At 40.7% G+C, this 14381-nt stretch overlaps 1 protein-coding gene and 1 long non-coding RNA gene across 4 annotated transcripts in view; one reads left to right on the top strand and one right to left on the bottom strand.

Annotated features, from left to right (window-relative positions):
- Positions 1–594: 594 nt before the first annotated feature.
- On the bottom strand, positions 595–12617 carry SC5D (sterol-C5-desaturase). 3 transcript variants are annotated; one of them, XM_019975346.2, is made up of 5 exons: positions 12477–12617; positions 6199–6415; positions 5301–5433; positions 3089–3189; positions 595–2756 (listed from the first exon to the last, which is right to left on the bottom strand). In XM_019975346.2, the coding sequence occupies exons 2-5, from the start codon at positions 6406–6408 to the stop codon at positions 2301–2303; spliced, it is 900 nt and encodes a 299-aa protein (XP_019830905.1). In that variant the 5' UTR covers positions 6409–6415; positions 12477–12617; the 3' UTR covers positions 595–2300. The 3 variants fall into 3 exon arrangements, with proteins under 3 accessions (XP_019830905.1, XP_019830907.1, XP_019830908.1); XM_019975348.2 differs by lacking the exon at positions 12477–12617 and adding an exon at positions 12196–12352; XM_019975349.2 differs by lacking the exon at positions 12477–12617 and adding an exon at positions 11962–12114.
- Positions 12618–12646: 29 nt separating this feature from the next.
- The window catches only part of LOC109569274 (uncharacterized), a 67121-nt gene continuing 65386 nt past the window's right edge, over positions 12647–14381 (top strand). The window contains exon 1 of the long non-coding RNA XR_002182330.2: positions 12647–12775. This is a non-coding gene — a long non-coding RNA (uncharacterized lncRNA). The remainder of the gene's footprint in view (positions 12776–14381) is intronic.

Genomic DNA, 14381 nt, shown 5'->3' with positions numbered 1-14381 from the left:
CAGAGAAGACTTTGTAAACCAGGAGAATAGCAGAGCCCAGAGATGGAAGGAGCCTGGGTCTCAGGTAACTGTGGAAATCTGTTCACCAACCAGAAACACCCATGCTGGACTTTACATGAGAAGAGAAATAACCTCAGGAAAGTTACCAGCTGGGTTCCAGTGTCCTTACATCAAGGACTTTTACCTGATTAAGAATAAAATTTCAATAAATATTAGCTTTCATCATTTGGGGAAACAAAGTTTACTTCTTAATTCCTTTTTTTCCCTCAGGCAGAGAGGAAAACAGGGAGCATGGGGATTAGTGAAAAGCATTTAGATGCACTGACCAGTTACAAAATACGAAATGGTATACTGGGATGCTTAAGCAACACCGTGACAATAACTTAAACAGAAAGGGAAAAAACCAAACATTTTCTTCTGGATCCAAAGCATTAAATTTTATGACTGGTGTCTTGCTAAAAGAATCTAATAAAAGATATGAAATATAAAAAGAAAGTGGCACTCCCTTCTCTCTTTCTCCCCTTGATAGCAAGCATTTGGAGATACTCTAGAAGTTTTGACAATCCACATCACTTCTGAAGTTTCACATTGATATAAAATTTGTACAAAGAGTATTTTATTCTTATATAATATTTAACTGATACACTTTAATAACAGTCATATCAACTTTTATTGTTTACATAAATAGATTACACAATACCTTTGCAAACCATGTTTTCCCAATATACTTATATTACAACACATGACATTTCTTAATGAAAGTTATCTGTTACTTTTCACAGAGGGAGTGGGAAGAAGTAAAGAAACAGGAGGGTGTTGAAATAAGATTTCTAAACTAATCTTCAGTGAAAGGCCTAAACCATTTGGCAATTATTTCCTTTTATAGAAATCACAGGATTGTAAGTTTGAAACATATCAAAAGTGCAGTGCATCAATTTAATTAAAAACACCAGTAGCGTTAAATGTATTACCTGGGCATCAAATTTCCCTTTCTACATATATTCAGAGTCACATCATTTTACATCTATTAAATAACAATTGAAAACAATAAACATCAAAATTTTTAATCCCGGATCTGGATTAAATCATGGCAGTACTAAAGTTTTCTAAAATTCCAATGTATCTGTTCATCAGTAAAATGTAACAGTTGACGATGTCACCAGAGTAAGTTTTCTATGTTTGGAAAGACAATAATAACCTGCTATTAATCAGGTTACTGAGCTGATAATACATTATGAATTTTTTTCAAACCTACGTTTCTACTTAACAAAGCACAAGTTACCATACAAACACAGTAAGTCCCCTACACACGAACCTTCACGTTTCTAACCTTCAAAGATGAGGACATGCGCTCGCGTGTCCAATCACGTAGGTTCACATGTCTAGTGTACGCTGTCACACGCGTGCATCCTGTACACGTGGCTGTGCTTTTGTGCACTTTACTGTACAGTGCTGCAGAGTACAGTGTGTTTATTTCAAGCCCAGGATGTCTGAAGCAAACATAAAGCAGTGGTGATGCAGCTGGTATCCCCTATTGCTGATGGTCTGAAGCTCCTCCATCTCCCACCTCCTTGAGTCAGTAACTCTCCTCGCCTGTTCACTCGATGACAGCCCATGTGCCATCTGCTATACTATACTACTGTACTTTTCAAGGTACTGTACTGTACGAGTAAAGATGTTTATTTTTTGTGTTTACATATTATTTGCGTGAAAAGACTTATAAATCTATTACAGAACAGTACTATTTAGCCAATTGTGCTGGTTGGGTAGATGAACTAACTTTGTTGGACTTATAAACAAATTTGACTGACGAACTTGGCTCTCAGAACGGAACTTGTTTTTACATAGGGAACTTACTGTACCAAATACTTAATCATTCCTGATACGAGGAATCATCTTCATATTAGTACTTCTTTGTTATGCCGTTTAGTCTTGATATCATTAAGCACAATGAATTTTACTTTAATGAATATGCACAAATTAAGGCAAAAGGACATAGCCCAGTCCCCTCAATAATCTATCCTCTATCTTTAAAAAACTGCTGTTGAGGCTATACAAATTACAGATCTGCTGGCTAGAAAGACACAACTTGTCCCTTAGAGCAACATCCAGTATTTGGAGCACGAGGTTAAAATCGTGGTACACATGGCATGTTCCCTTGATCTACCAATATGAGCATTCTTCAGCTATACCCACAATACTGATTTTTCAAATGATACTGTTCACTTGCTATGCCTCCTCATGGTAACATATGTAATTATTTTTCCTTGATTAAAAATTTTTAATAATTGGGAAATAATCTACTCAGTCTTTGTACACTCTCCATTGAATAATTTTTCATTTTTATAACCATTTCCTCCATGGCTATTGTGCTTTTCTTCTGCCATTTTCTTCACATAATTAAGAGGTCCATTCCCCTCAAAGGAGGAGGGATTTCTGAATGAGCCTCCAATTCTATCCCACAAGGTGAAATACTGTCCATAATTATAGTCAAAGAGCATATGGTGGTCTGTGTGATGAGCCGAGCCATTAATAAAAGGCTTTAAGAGCTGGGGAACACGAAAATCACCATCATGAATGGAAATTGTCCAGATATTGACCAAGATGTACAAGCTTAAATAAACTACCTTGTGTAACGGGAAGATAAAAGGATATATGTGGTAAGGCAGACTCTGAAGGAAGCCGTCCAGAGGATGAAAAGCGTGACTCGCAAATGGAGTTGGGATCTTCCAGATGTGATGAGGTTTGTGTAAGCGCTGTAGAAGAAAAGACCATGTTAATGCCACAGACTTTGCCCAGTGCAACATTCTACTTAGCTTTTCATGCTCATGGTGTGGGAAATGACCTATCTGAAAAAATCCTGTTGAATTTAGCAAATTACTTTAGAAAATCCCCAAGACAGTAAGATTTTTAGCACAGCCCTTGCAGATTCATAAAGAAGGATACAAACAAAATGTACCTGGTACCTATCATGACTAAGGCTACTTAGGTATTTAATAAGTTAGAGGAAATTCTTAAAAACGAGACAGGATTTATAGTTATCCACTGTATTTTCTCTCTTCCTCTACAAATGAGTCAAGCTTATTACCTTATATACAAGTTTATGATGAAGGCCTCTGTGAATCCAGTAGATCAGCATGTCAGTGAAGAAAAGAAAAGACAAGACACTAGCAACGAGTTGAAACCAGCCTACAAGAGACAAAAGGATATGGCAGAATCAAGATTCAGCTCCTAGGATCAGTTTACTTTCTCCCCCCCTTAATATATATTTTAACTTTGTATTGGGTTATAGACAATGAACAACGCTGTGATAGTTTCAGGTGAGCAGTGAAGGGACTCAGCCATATATACACATGTATCCATTCTTCTCCAAACTCCCCTCCCATCCAGGCTGCCACATAACACTGAACAGAGTTCCCTGTGCTAGACAGTAGGTCCTTGTTGGTTATCCATTTTAAATATAGCAGTGTGTACATGTTGATCCCAAACTGCCTAACTATCTGTCCTTCCTCCCCCAGCAACCATAAGTTCGTTCAGAGGTTACTTTTGACAGGTCCGTCTAAGGAGACAAAACAGGATACTAGACCCAAACACTGCCAACCATCTGCTTTGTTAATTCAATACATCACAACCTCCATTTCCCTTGACTCTGGGATCTGTTCATTTTCCTCTCATAAAAACTTGAAGTGTCCTACATAAAATATTTCTTAATTAAACTATGAAGATACTTACGAAACAGAAAGAGTATACTCCTATGGTATCTTTATTATTTAAATGCTGGAGAATAATGTTATTTGTTTTTCCTTTCATATTAATCTTCATAACACACATCTTTACATATTTTACCTCCTCTGCTTAGAATTTTATTTTCCACGAACTACCTTAAGCCATGGTAATATGAACATTTACTCTGTAACCCAACTCCTTCTGACCTTTCCAACCTCATCTACTCATGTACTAACCAGCCTGGTTCACTTAGCATCCTCCCAACATCTTCAGAGTCCTGCCTCTGTATCTTTACTCAAACCTCTCTCCTTTTACTTTGATTCATAACTCAGCCCACCTTCCAAGGCTGAGCCAATTTAGCACCCTGGAGTGTGACTTTTGTTCCCTCCTTTGAAAACTAAACTTTTACTAGGAGAGCAGGGGTGCTGATGCCAGGAAGCTTGGATTACAGTCCCAGATCCACCCCTTAGTTGTCAAGTGAGCTCAGCGAGTTACGGAAACTCTTCTGTACACTTAATTTACTCACCTTTAAAGGAGCATATAGTAGTACCTACCTCATAGGATTAGTGTAGAATAAGATGGAGTGATGATGTGAAAAGCTTAGAACTAAAGCTGGTACATATGAAGAACAAATTTTAACTCTGTATTATTCTTACTTCTAATACTAGATACTAGAAATGTACCTTGATGAAGTAATTCCAGAATTTCACAAAACTTTTAGTCACTGTAACACTGTTTATAATAGAAAAACAGGAAACAATCTAAAGATCTAAAAGTATGGATCATTTAAATAAAGTTTATTTAAATGGATATTTATGCAATGTAATTCTAAAACTAATTGGCATGAAAATATGGGCATAAACATTGGCAAGAAAAAAAAAATCAGAGTCCAAACCAGCATGCATAGCAAGGGTTTCAATTTTGTGATATAAATAATGATGGATTTTTTAAAAAAATAAGTGATGATGGATGTTTTTTTTTTAATTTGTCTTCTGATTTTTTTATAAGGATCGATCACTTGAGATTTATCTTTTTTGGGGGGCAATTCTTGAATTCAATATAGGTAATAGGAAACAAATTCAAGGCTCTAGCTCTGATGATGCCAATCTTCTCCTGGGCACAATCTCATCTACAAGAAAGACTTTAAAGTTGAGATGAAATTAAAGAAATGCACATATGTGGCAGGACATGAACGAATTAAAGTAGAATACTAAAAACAAACTGGGCTTCCCAGGTGGCACTAATGGGAACCTGCCTGCCAATGCAGGAAATGTAAGAGACATGGGTTAGATCCCTGGGTTGGGAAGATCCCCTGGAGGAGGCCATAGCAATCCACTCCAGTATTCTTGCCTGGAGAAACCCGTGGACAGAGAAGCCTGGTGGGCTACAGCCGATATGGTGGCAAAGAATCAGACACGACTGAAGCAACTAAGCATGCACACATAAAAACAAACTGAAGAATTTTTAATTATTTTGAAGAAAAGAAGGGGCAGATTTGACTCTTTCAAGAAACCCATCTGTGCCTGAAGTTTACACTATATACGGAAACTCTCACACCATATATGGAAACTCACCATATGGAAACTCTCCTATGCCGTCATAGAGTCTGCTGTAACCTCTCACCTCTAGCAGGAACAGTAAAACCGTGGGGATGCTCATCCATGGCATTGACTGGACAGAATGCGTAATCTCTCGAGAGACTTGATTCTGAAAATGAAGTTTCCAATACTTACAAAGCACAGAATCCATGTTAAACAAAACTAGCACACAATTGTTCCAGATTGGATTTTGAACGTCTCTTTTATATGAAGGCACTTACCTCCAAACCGCTTCTACTAAAATATTACTGTTTGGGCAGGGGTGTGTAAAAAAAAAACATTCCTTTTGTAGGAAGCAAATGCAACAAATATTTTAAATTCTAAAACTTCTTTTCCCCTTCTTACAAAATCTCTATTCCAAATTTCTATTTAAAGAATAATAATTTATTTCATAATTAACTTCCATCCCCAACCCTTTCTACAGTTTCCCCCCCACTCTTTTCGGTGACTGACAAATACAAGTAACTGGAACAGAAAAGTCACTAAACAGGTCTATATCTGCTGAGTTTGGATTATCTAGTCAAAAACTATATACGTAGTAAAAGCATATTTCAGCTTGTGAAAGTTTAATATTAAAACAATTATACAAATGTATACATTTATTTATTCATCACTATTAGCAAAGAAATTCTTGTCTATGTGTCTAGCAAGACCAGGCTTCCAGTTAAAAAAAAAAAGGTACAGTCTATTTATATGTTTAAATTAAGGAAAGGAGAGAGAGGACTAGTTCTTCCAAAAATATCCCATTTGGAGCTGGTTTTAGAAACTCTAAATGTTATAACCAGTTTAATCTGAAAATCTCACAAATATTGATACATCACATTGCTATTTTTACTGTAATAGTAATTAAACAAGAGATAAGAAAACCACCTACCTTTAAAAATTGTGGGTGTTTCATTAATAAATGATCATAGACAAAATAATAACTCAGTGTTGCAAAGAAGAAATACAGTATAAAAGCACCGAGATTTGTTACAATCAGGAGAGTGATAGCTTGTCGGAAGATGTTGTCCTCTGGCCATGTGGCTGGATATATGTACGGTGTAAAAAAATAATAATCTGCAATACTGAGTACAAGATCCATCTTAGCCCTAAAGGATAAACAGGTAACAACAATTACTTCCCCATGTCGACATTTCTCAAAGCAAAACTTTTTCAGAACAACTATATATGAGGTTCCTGCCTTCGTAAGCATATGAAGTACGAGTCTGCTGCTACTACAACCCTGCAAATGCCATCATTAGAGCCAGAAGGGGTCTTCAATGTCATCTCTGGACTAGGGCCCAGTCTCTTCATTTTATACGTGGGGACTCCAAAGCTCAGTGAGAGAAACAGGCCCACAAAACTTCTTCTCCAAGGCCAGGCTGAGGGCTGGCTGGTGTTAAGCCCAGATCTAATTGCATCTGAGTGTCTGCTTCACTATATCCTCTTGCCAGACGACAGGGTAATGGTTAGCATGCAAACAGTAAAGGTATTTAGGTAAATGGCTTTCTCGTTCCGCCACAAGTGTCAGCGGCATCTTTCTCCTAAAAGGATTCAGATTTCAGAGACTTATGCTTCAGTGCTGAGACTTCAGGTCAATTCCCTAAAAGGGGTCTATGTTGTGACCACAAGCATAAAAGTCAGAGACTATTTTCGTGACTGACCGGAACTCTCACTGATGGAACAAAAGATGTATTCTTGACACTGAAAACTAGAATACATTTATTCCCCCCACCCCCGCTGCTGGCTTCCCAGCACTCAGGGGTTGGCAAACTGTGGTCCCACAGGGCCTGAATCCAGTGCCTGTTTCTGTAAAGAAGCTTTGTTGAAACACAGCTATGTCCACATGTGTCTATTATATTGTCTGTAGCTGCTTCTCTATACTACCAAGTCAAGGTTGAGTCACTGTAACACACACAGCATGGCTCACAAATGTTTATTATCTAGCCCTCTGAAAGGAAAGTATGCCAGCTCCAGTTCCAGATGCTTAAACTTTGAAAAACTTCAGTTGAGTCTACATTCATGATCCTGCATATACTATTAGCAGGATAATTCACAGTCAGCTTTATGGGCTGATCAGTGACTCCGTCACTGACAATCTATTTTCTCATTCTTCACTGCACTGTTGGTAGTGAGAAATGTGCCCAGTATTCTAAACAGCCCTCATCTATAACTAAAACTTTTGAACAACAGCAACAATAAGAAAAACAAGTCCGAAAACTGTCATTGAGTTTCCAGTCTCTTAAAATCAAATTCTAGAAGTTCTTTATTTATTAGGGCATTTAGCTCCTTGTTTGTGATATGAGTTGTAAGCATTTTTTCTCACATTGACATGGAAGAAAATTTATAATCAATTGACATTTATCCTTCATCATATTGTTAATTCACTCAAACTACACCAGGTGATGAGCATACAAACATTAAAAAGATTCAGTCTAAATTGATCTTCAAAATAAGGCAGCTATAGGAAGGAATAGTTCTATCGATTCAAGTGCTACAATAAAGGTTGTTTAGTTGCTAAGCTGTGTCCCACTCCTTCGGGACCCCATGGACTGCAGCCTGCAGCTCCTCTGTCCATTGGATTTCCCAGGCAAGAATACTGGAGTGGGTTGCCATTTCCTTCTCCAGGGGATCTTCCCGACCCAGGGATTGAACCTGCATATCCTGCATTGGGAGGTGGATTCTTTACCACAGGGCTACCCAGAAGCCCTACAAAAAAGGTACATATATGCAAACTGTACAAAATTAGAAAAGACAACAGAACTATCTCCTCTTACAACAGAAGGCTGTACAGTGAAGTACTTTGATTTGGGCTTTGAAGGACATTACCAGGGAAAAAAAGGGTGGGGGAGATAATTATTTCAATTAGAAATAACAACTGCAAAGGCATGGAAAGGCCATGGTACATTCACAGCTCATGGGACGTGGCAAGGTGGATGCTTAAGAGCGTGACAAGGGTGAAGCAGAGGGGAAAAAACGGTGGAAGATGAACCTGGTAAAAGGAAACTGGTATCAGACTGCTTTTACTATTGGATCTGGTGCCCCGCTAAGGAATTTGAACTTTCCCTCACACATGACGGAGGAGATACGAAAGACTTTTGATGAGGAAAGAGGTATAAACAGACCCATATTTTAGAAAAACTGTTGCGTTAGGAATGTGTTGTACTGATGAGATGCAGGGAGACTGGCTGCTCCTAACTAGTGTGGTACACTAACCTAGGGAGGATGATTGCCTGACCTCAGACAACAGTTGTGAGAATAGACATATTCATCAGAAACTTAGAAGTATAATGCAAACTATTATACAGAAAGAATAAACAACAAGTCCTACTATATAGCACAGGGAACATATTCAATATCCTGTTATAAACCATAATAGAGAAAAATATGAAAACCTATCATCAGAAACTAATAAAATTTTGTAAATCAACTATACATCAGTTAAAAAAAATCTAAGATGATTGTGAGATTTTTACCTTGCCTGAATGGATGATGATGTTATCCAAATAGGGAATATTGTGGAGCTAGCATATTTGGGTGCAACAGGAACTTTTGGGGTATGAGGAATGATGGGTTCAGTTTGGATCTCAAGTCTAATTGCTGTGGCTCATCTGGACTCCTGGATAAAAGCAGTAGACTACACGCAAACATGAATCTGAAGATCAAAAGGAGCCTAGTTGCTGAAGCCATAAATTAGGACAGAGTCAAGTACATTAAGTAATATCCGAAACAAACATTTAAGAAGAACCTAACAACTGAAAAGAATATTGCTATACCACTGAAGGCTAGTTCCCTGGTGGCTCAGACGATAAAGAAACTGCCTGCAATGCAGGAGACCTGGGTTCGATCTGGGCTGGGAACATCACCTGGAGAAGGAAATACCAGAAATACCAGAAGTAAATACCAGAAATACTGGTGTGGAGAATACCATGCCAGTATTCTTGCCTGGAGCACCCTATGGACAGAGGAGCCCGGCAGGCTAGGTCCATAGGGTTGCACAGAGTCGGATATGACTAAAGCAAATTAGCATACACACACACACGCATTTTAAAGGTTGGCCTGAGTTGGTGAACCAGTATTGCATATTACCTATAATGCCAAACAGCCATAATTCCATATATAGTAAGTCCCCTACATAGGAATAAGTTCTGTTCCTAAGTCCAACAAAGTCAGCCCAAGTATCCAGTAACACAATTGGCTACATGGTACTGTTCTGTAATAGGTTTATAATGCTTTTCACAGAAAGAATACACAAAAAACAAACAAAAAATAAAACATTTTAAATTTTACCATACAATACCTTGAAAGGCACAGTAGTACAGTACAATAGCTGGCATACAGACAGGGGCTGGCATCGAGTGAACAGGCAAGAAGCCTTACTGACGAGAGGAAGGGACAGCAGGGGAGAGGAGGAGGGAGAGGGAAGAGCTGAAGGACTGTCAGCAACAGGAGACAGAGGCGAGGCTGCAATTTCACTGACACTGGCGGAATGGACATTCACACCTTTGAAAGTTCAAAATTTGAAGGTTCTTATGTAGAGGACTTAGTATAGTATCTGGAACAGTATCATGTAGCCAAAAATAACTCAAACATTAACCATGAGCGTTCTTCGTTTTTTATTTAACTTTTAATATCCAATGTAAGTAAAAACTTTAATAAGCTCTCAGTCCCTACCTATTAAAAAAAGCTCTTAACTGAAGACCATGCGAGTTGTATTGATTTGAGTATTCCCTGTATGTAACTGCTGTGATAGTAAACCAGTGCCTAGAGGGAAGGAGGAAATGTACCTCAGACCATCTGGAGGCAGCTGAGATACTGTGAGATGAAACCTGTTTTAAAGTGTTTCCAGAATGTGTGGGTTGTAGTAAATAGGTACTCACAAATATATTGCTGTAATTTCTGACAAGCAGTACGTTAAGGCTGTAAATTGTCACCCTGTTTATTTAACTTCTATGCAGAGTACATCATGAGAAATGCTGGGCTGGAGGAAGCACAAGCCAGAATCAAGATTGCCGGGAGAAATATCAATAACCTCAGATATGCAGATGACACCACCCTTATGGCAGAAAGTGAAGAAGAACTAAAGAGCCTCTTGATGAAAGTGAAAGAGGAGAGTGAAAAAGTTGGCTTAAAGCTCAACATTCAGAAAACTAAGATCATGGCATCCAGTCCTATCACTTCATGGCAAATAGATGGGGAAACAGTGGAAAGAATGGCTGACTTTATTTTTTGGGGCTCCAAAATCACTGCAGATGGTGATCGCAGCCATGAAATTAAAAGATGCTTCCTCCCTGGAAGAAAGTTATGACCAACCTAGACAGCATATTGAAAAGCAGAGACATTACTTTGTCGACAAAGGTCCGTCTAGTCAAGGCTATGGTTTTTCCAGTGGTCATGTATGGATGTGAGACTTGGACTATAAAGAAAGCTGAGCGCTGAAGAATTGATGCTTTTGAACTGTGGTGTTGGAGAAGACTCTTGAGAGCCCTTGGACTGCAAGGAGATCCGACCAGTCCATCCTAAAGGAAATCAGTCCTGGGTGTTCACTGGTAGGACTGATGTTGAAGCTGAAACTCCAGTACTTTGGCCACCTGATGCAAAGAGCTGGCTCATTTGAAAAGACCCTGATGCTGGGAAAGATTGAGGGCAAGAGGAGAAGGGGATGACAGAGGATGAGATAGTTGGATGGCATCACCGACTCAGTGGACACGGGTTTGGGTGGACTCCGGGAGTTGGTGATGGACAGGGAGGCCTGGCGTGCTGTGGTTCATGGGGTCGCAAAGAGTCAGACACAACTGAGCGACTGAACTGAGCTGAACAAAAAAAGTTTGAAATCACTAACAATTATGATCTCAAAACTGCAATTCAATTTTCAAGTTTATATTCAAACCCACATCTATGAAATGGAGAAAGCATATCTAGGTTAAGTTACAGAACTGTTCTAAGATTTAGAGATGAAGTATAGAGTGTGACATTATCTAACATGTGGAACCTCCTCAACAAACAGGAGCTATTATTACTACTGTTACAGGAAGCACAGCTGAGTCAAAATTACTCTAACCTAAGGCAGAAAAAAGTGTTATTTGATTTAAAAAATTGCTCATTTCTAATATCAACATTTACTATATATGAGGTACTGTAAATAGTAACTCATTTAACCCTTTCAAGATACACCCTAAAAGTTAGGTACTAGCATTACCCCAGAGTCGGACACGACTGAAGTGACTTAGCATAGCACAGCATTATCCTTATATGAAATCTGGACACAAAATTCCCAGAGTGATCAAGTAAACAAATCCTGGGGCTGGGATTCAATCACCCTCAGGCTGGTTGCAAAATCCACGGACTTTAACCAAGTTCTACTGCTTCTTCATCATTATCTCTTCTGCTCCTTAAATTTTTAAATTCTCAGTGAACTTACAAGCTCACATACTTTTGCATAGAATTTTAAAGTGTTAATACCCCTAAAGCCAGGGTCTCTATAGCCATCTTAATTACACGACAATAACTGGGGCTTGCACAAATAATCACCAGTTCTGCAGCCTAATTCCTTTGCCTCTTGAAGGGGAAAAAAACAAAACAAAACAAAACCAACTCAAGAACACAAAGAAATTCGTCGCAAAACGCTTTACCAGCGTTCAGTGGACTAACTTGCCTTGTAATAGATTTTCGCAATAGCCAACATCAAACATTTCATTTTCTTCAGGTCCATTCTCATGTTTTGTTTCTTTCACGTCCAAGCCTCCTCGTGCCATGAAATACGCGCTCTGGCCAGGCAGAGGCACCTAACCTGGAGGTCTCTGGCCGCAACTCACCTCCCGCCAGCCCCCGGCCAGCGCGCGTGCCCTGCGCCCTGCACTCGCCCCATCACAGCCCCCTACCCAGCTACCTGCTCGTCCCTGCCAATGGTCAGCGCAGGAGTCCTTGAGCCAAATTTCGCAGACAGAGCCCCAGCTCCTGCCCAGGGCCTTACGTCCAGGAACCAGTCAACAAACGCCAGTGGGATGGGGGAGGAAGGGGAGGGACAGACACGCTCTCAACTTCACTTCCTGGGTCTTGCCGGAGGTGAAGTCTCTCTACCTCACTCCCCCATCCCCCCTTTCTTCCTCTCCTCACGCATCCCGCTCAGGTGTATTCGGCCTCCTTTCTCAGCCCCCATGTCATCCTTACCTAGAAAGAATCGGCCTCCCGCTGACCAGCTGCCGACTTGGTTCCTCCCGAGCCCACGCAGTTCCAGACTGTGGATCGCGGCGGTCAGCCAAGCAGCCGAAGTCCGGAAGGGCGTAGCCTAACCTCACGCTCCGGGCGGCCGGCGCCGCCAGCCAACCAGAGGCTAGCGACATAAGCTGATATGACGGCAGATCGCGCGACTTGGCTGACGGCGGCTCTCCGCGGTCAAGTGGGCGCCGCGCGCTCCGACACGCCCCTTTCGCCCCTCTCCGGCTGAAGGGAGGCGGGACCCGATTTAGGTACTAAGGTGGCAGAGCGTGGGGGTTTAGGTTGGATTTTTGTTTGTTTTTTGCTTTCTCACTGGCGCTGACGTGTGTAACGCAGTCTTGTAGGAAGCAGGTTTCAGTTCAGTTCAGTCCAGCGCTCAGTTGTGTCCGACCCCATGGTCTGCAGCACGCCAGCCTGCCCTGTCCATCACCACCTCCCGGAGCTTGTTCAAACTCATGTCCATCCAGTGGGTGATGCTATCTAACCATCTCAACCTTTGTGGTCTTCTCCTCCCGCCTTCAGTTTTCCCAGCATCAGGGTCTTTTCCAATGAGTCAGTTCTTCACATCAGGTGGCCAAAGTATTGAAATTTCAGCTTCATTATCAGTCCTTCCAATGAACATTCAGGACGGATTTCCTTTAAGATGGACTGGTTGGATCTCCGTGCAGTCCAAGGGACTCTCAGGAGTCTTCTCCAACAAAGGTATCAATTCTTCCGTGCTCAGCTTTTTTTAGAGTCCAACTCTCACATCCACGCATGACTACTGGAAAAACTAGACGGACCTTTGTTGGGAAAGTAATGTCTTTGCTTTTTAATATGCTATCTAGGTTGGTCATAGCTTTTATTCCAAGGAGCAAGCGTCTCTTAATTTCATGGTTGCAGTCACCCAAGAAAATAGTCTGTCATTGTTTCCATTGTTTCCCCATCTATTTGCCACGAAGTGATGGAACCAGATGGCATGATCTTAGTTTTCTTAATGTTGAGTTTTAAGCCAATTTCTTCACTCTCCTCTTTCATCAAGAGGCTCTTTAGTTCTTCCTCGCTTTCTGTTATAAGGGTGGTATCGTGTGCATATATGAGGTTATTGATATTTCTCCTGGCCATCTTGATTCCAGCTTATGCTTCAGTCAGCCTGGCATTTAGCATGATGTACTCTGCATATCCAAAATCACTGCAGATGGTGGCTGCAGCCATGAAATTAAAATACGCTTACTCCTTGGAAGAAAAGTTATGACCAAACTAGATAGCATATTGAAAAGCAGAGACACTACTTTGCCAACAAAGGTCCATCTAGTCAAGGCTATGGTTTTTCCAGTAGTCATGTATGGATGTGAGAGTTGGACTGTGAAGAAAGCTGAGCACTAAAGAATTGATACCTTTGTTGGAGAAGACTCCTGAGAGTCCCTTGGACTGCACGGAGATCCAACCAGTCCATTCTGAAGGAGATCAGCCCTGGGATTTCTTTGGAGGGAATGATGCTGAAGCTGAAACTCCAATACTTTGGCCACCTCCTGCGAAGAGTTGACTCATTGGAAAAGACTGTGATGCTGGGAGGGATTGGGGGCAGGAGGAGAAGGGGACAACAGAGGATGAGATGGCTGGATGGCATCACTGACTTGGATGTGAGTCTGGGTGAACTCCGGGAGTTGGTGATGGACAGGGAAGCCTGGCGTGCTGCGATTAATGGGGTCACAAAGAGTCGGACATGACTGAGCAACTGAACTGGAACTGGACTGGACTCTGCATATAAGTTAAATAAGCAGGGTGACAATATTTAGCCTTCATGTACTCCTTTCCCAATTTGGAACCAGTCTATTGTTCCATGCCCAGTTCTAACTGTTGCTTCTTGACTTGCAT

Source organism: Bos indicus, chromosome 15 (genome assembly GCF_029378745.1).
Source record: "Bos indicus isolate NIAB-ARS_2022 breed Sahiwal x Tharparkar chromosome 15, NIAB-ARS_B.indTharparkar_mat_pri_1.0, whole genome shotgun sequence".
Classification (NCBI taxonomy): domain Eukaryota; kingdom Metazoa; phylum Chordata; class Mammalia; order Artiodactyla; family Bovidae; genus Bos; species Bos indicus.
The sequence above is the reverse complement of the archived record's forward strand: the minus strand, read 5'-3'. Positions and strand labels throughout refer to the sequence as shown.

Coding starts and splice junctions, on each gene's coding strand:
- SC5D (XM_019975346.2), bottom strand. CDS start 6,408: ATGGATCTTGTACTCAGTATTGCAGATTATTATTTTTTTACACCGTAC. Junction 5,434..6,198: donor AACACCCACAATTTTTAAAG/GTAGGTGGTTTT, acceptor CTTCATTTTCAG/AATCAAGTCTCTCGAGAGAT. Junction 2,757..3,088: donor ATCATAAACTTGTATATAAG/GTAATAAGCTTG, acceptor TTTCTTCTACAG/CGCTTACACAAACCTCATCA.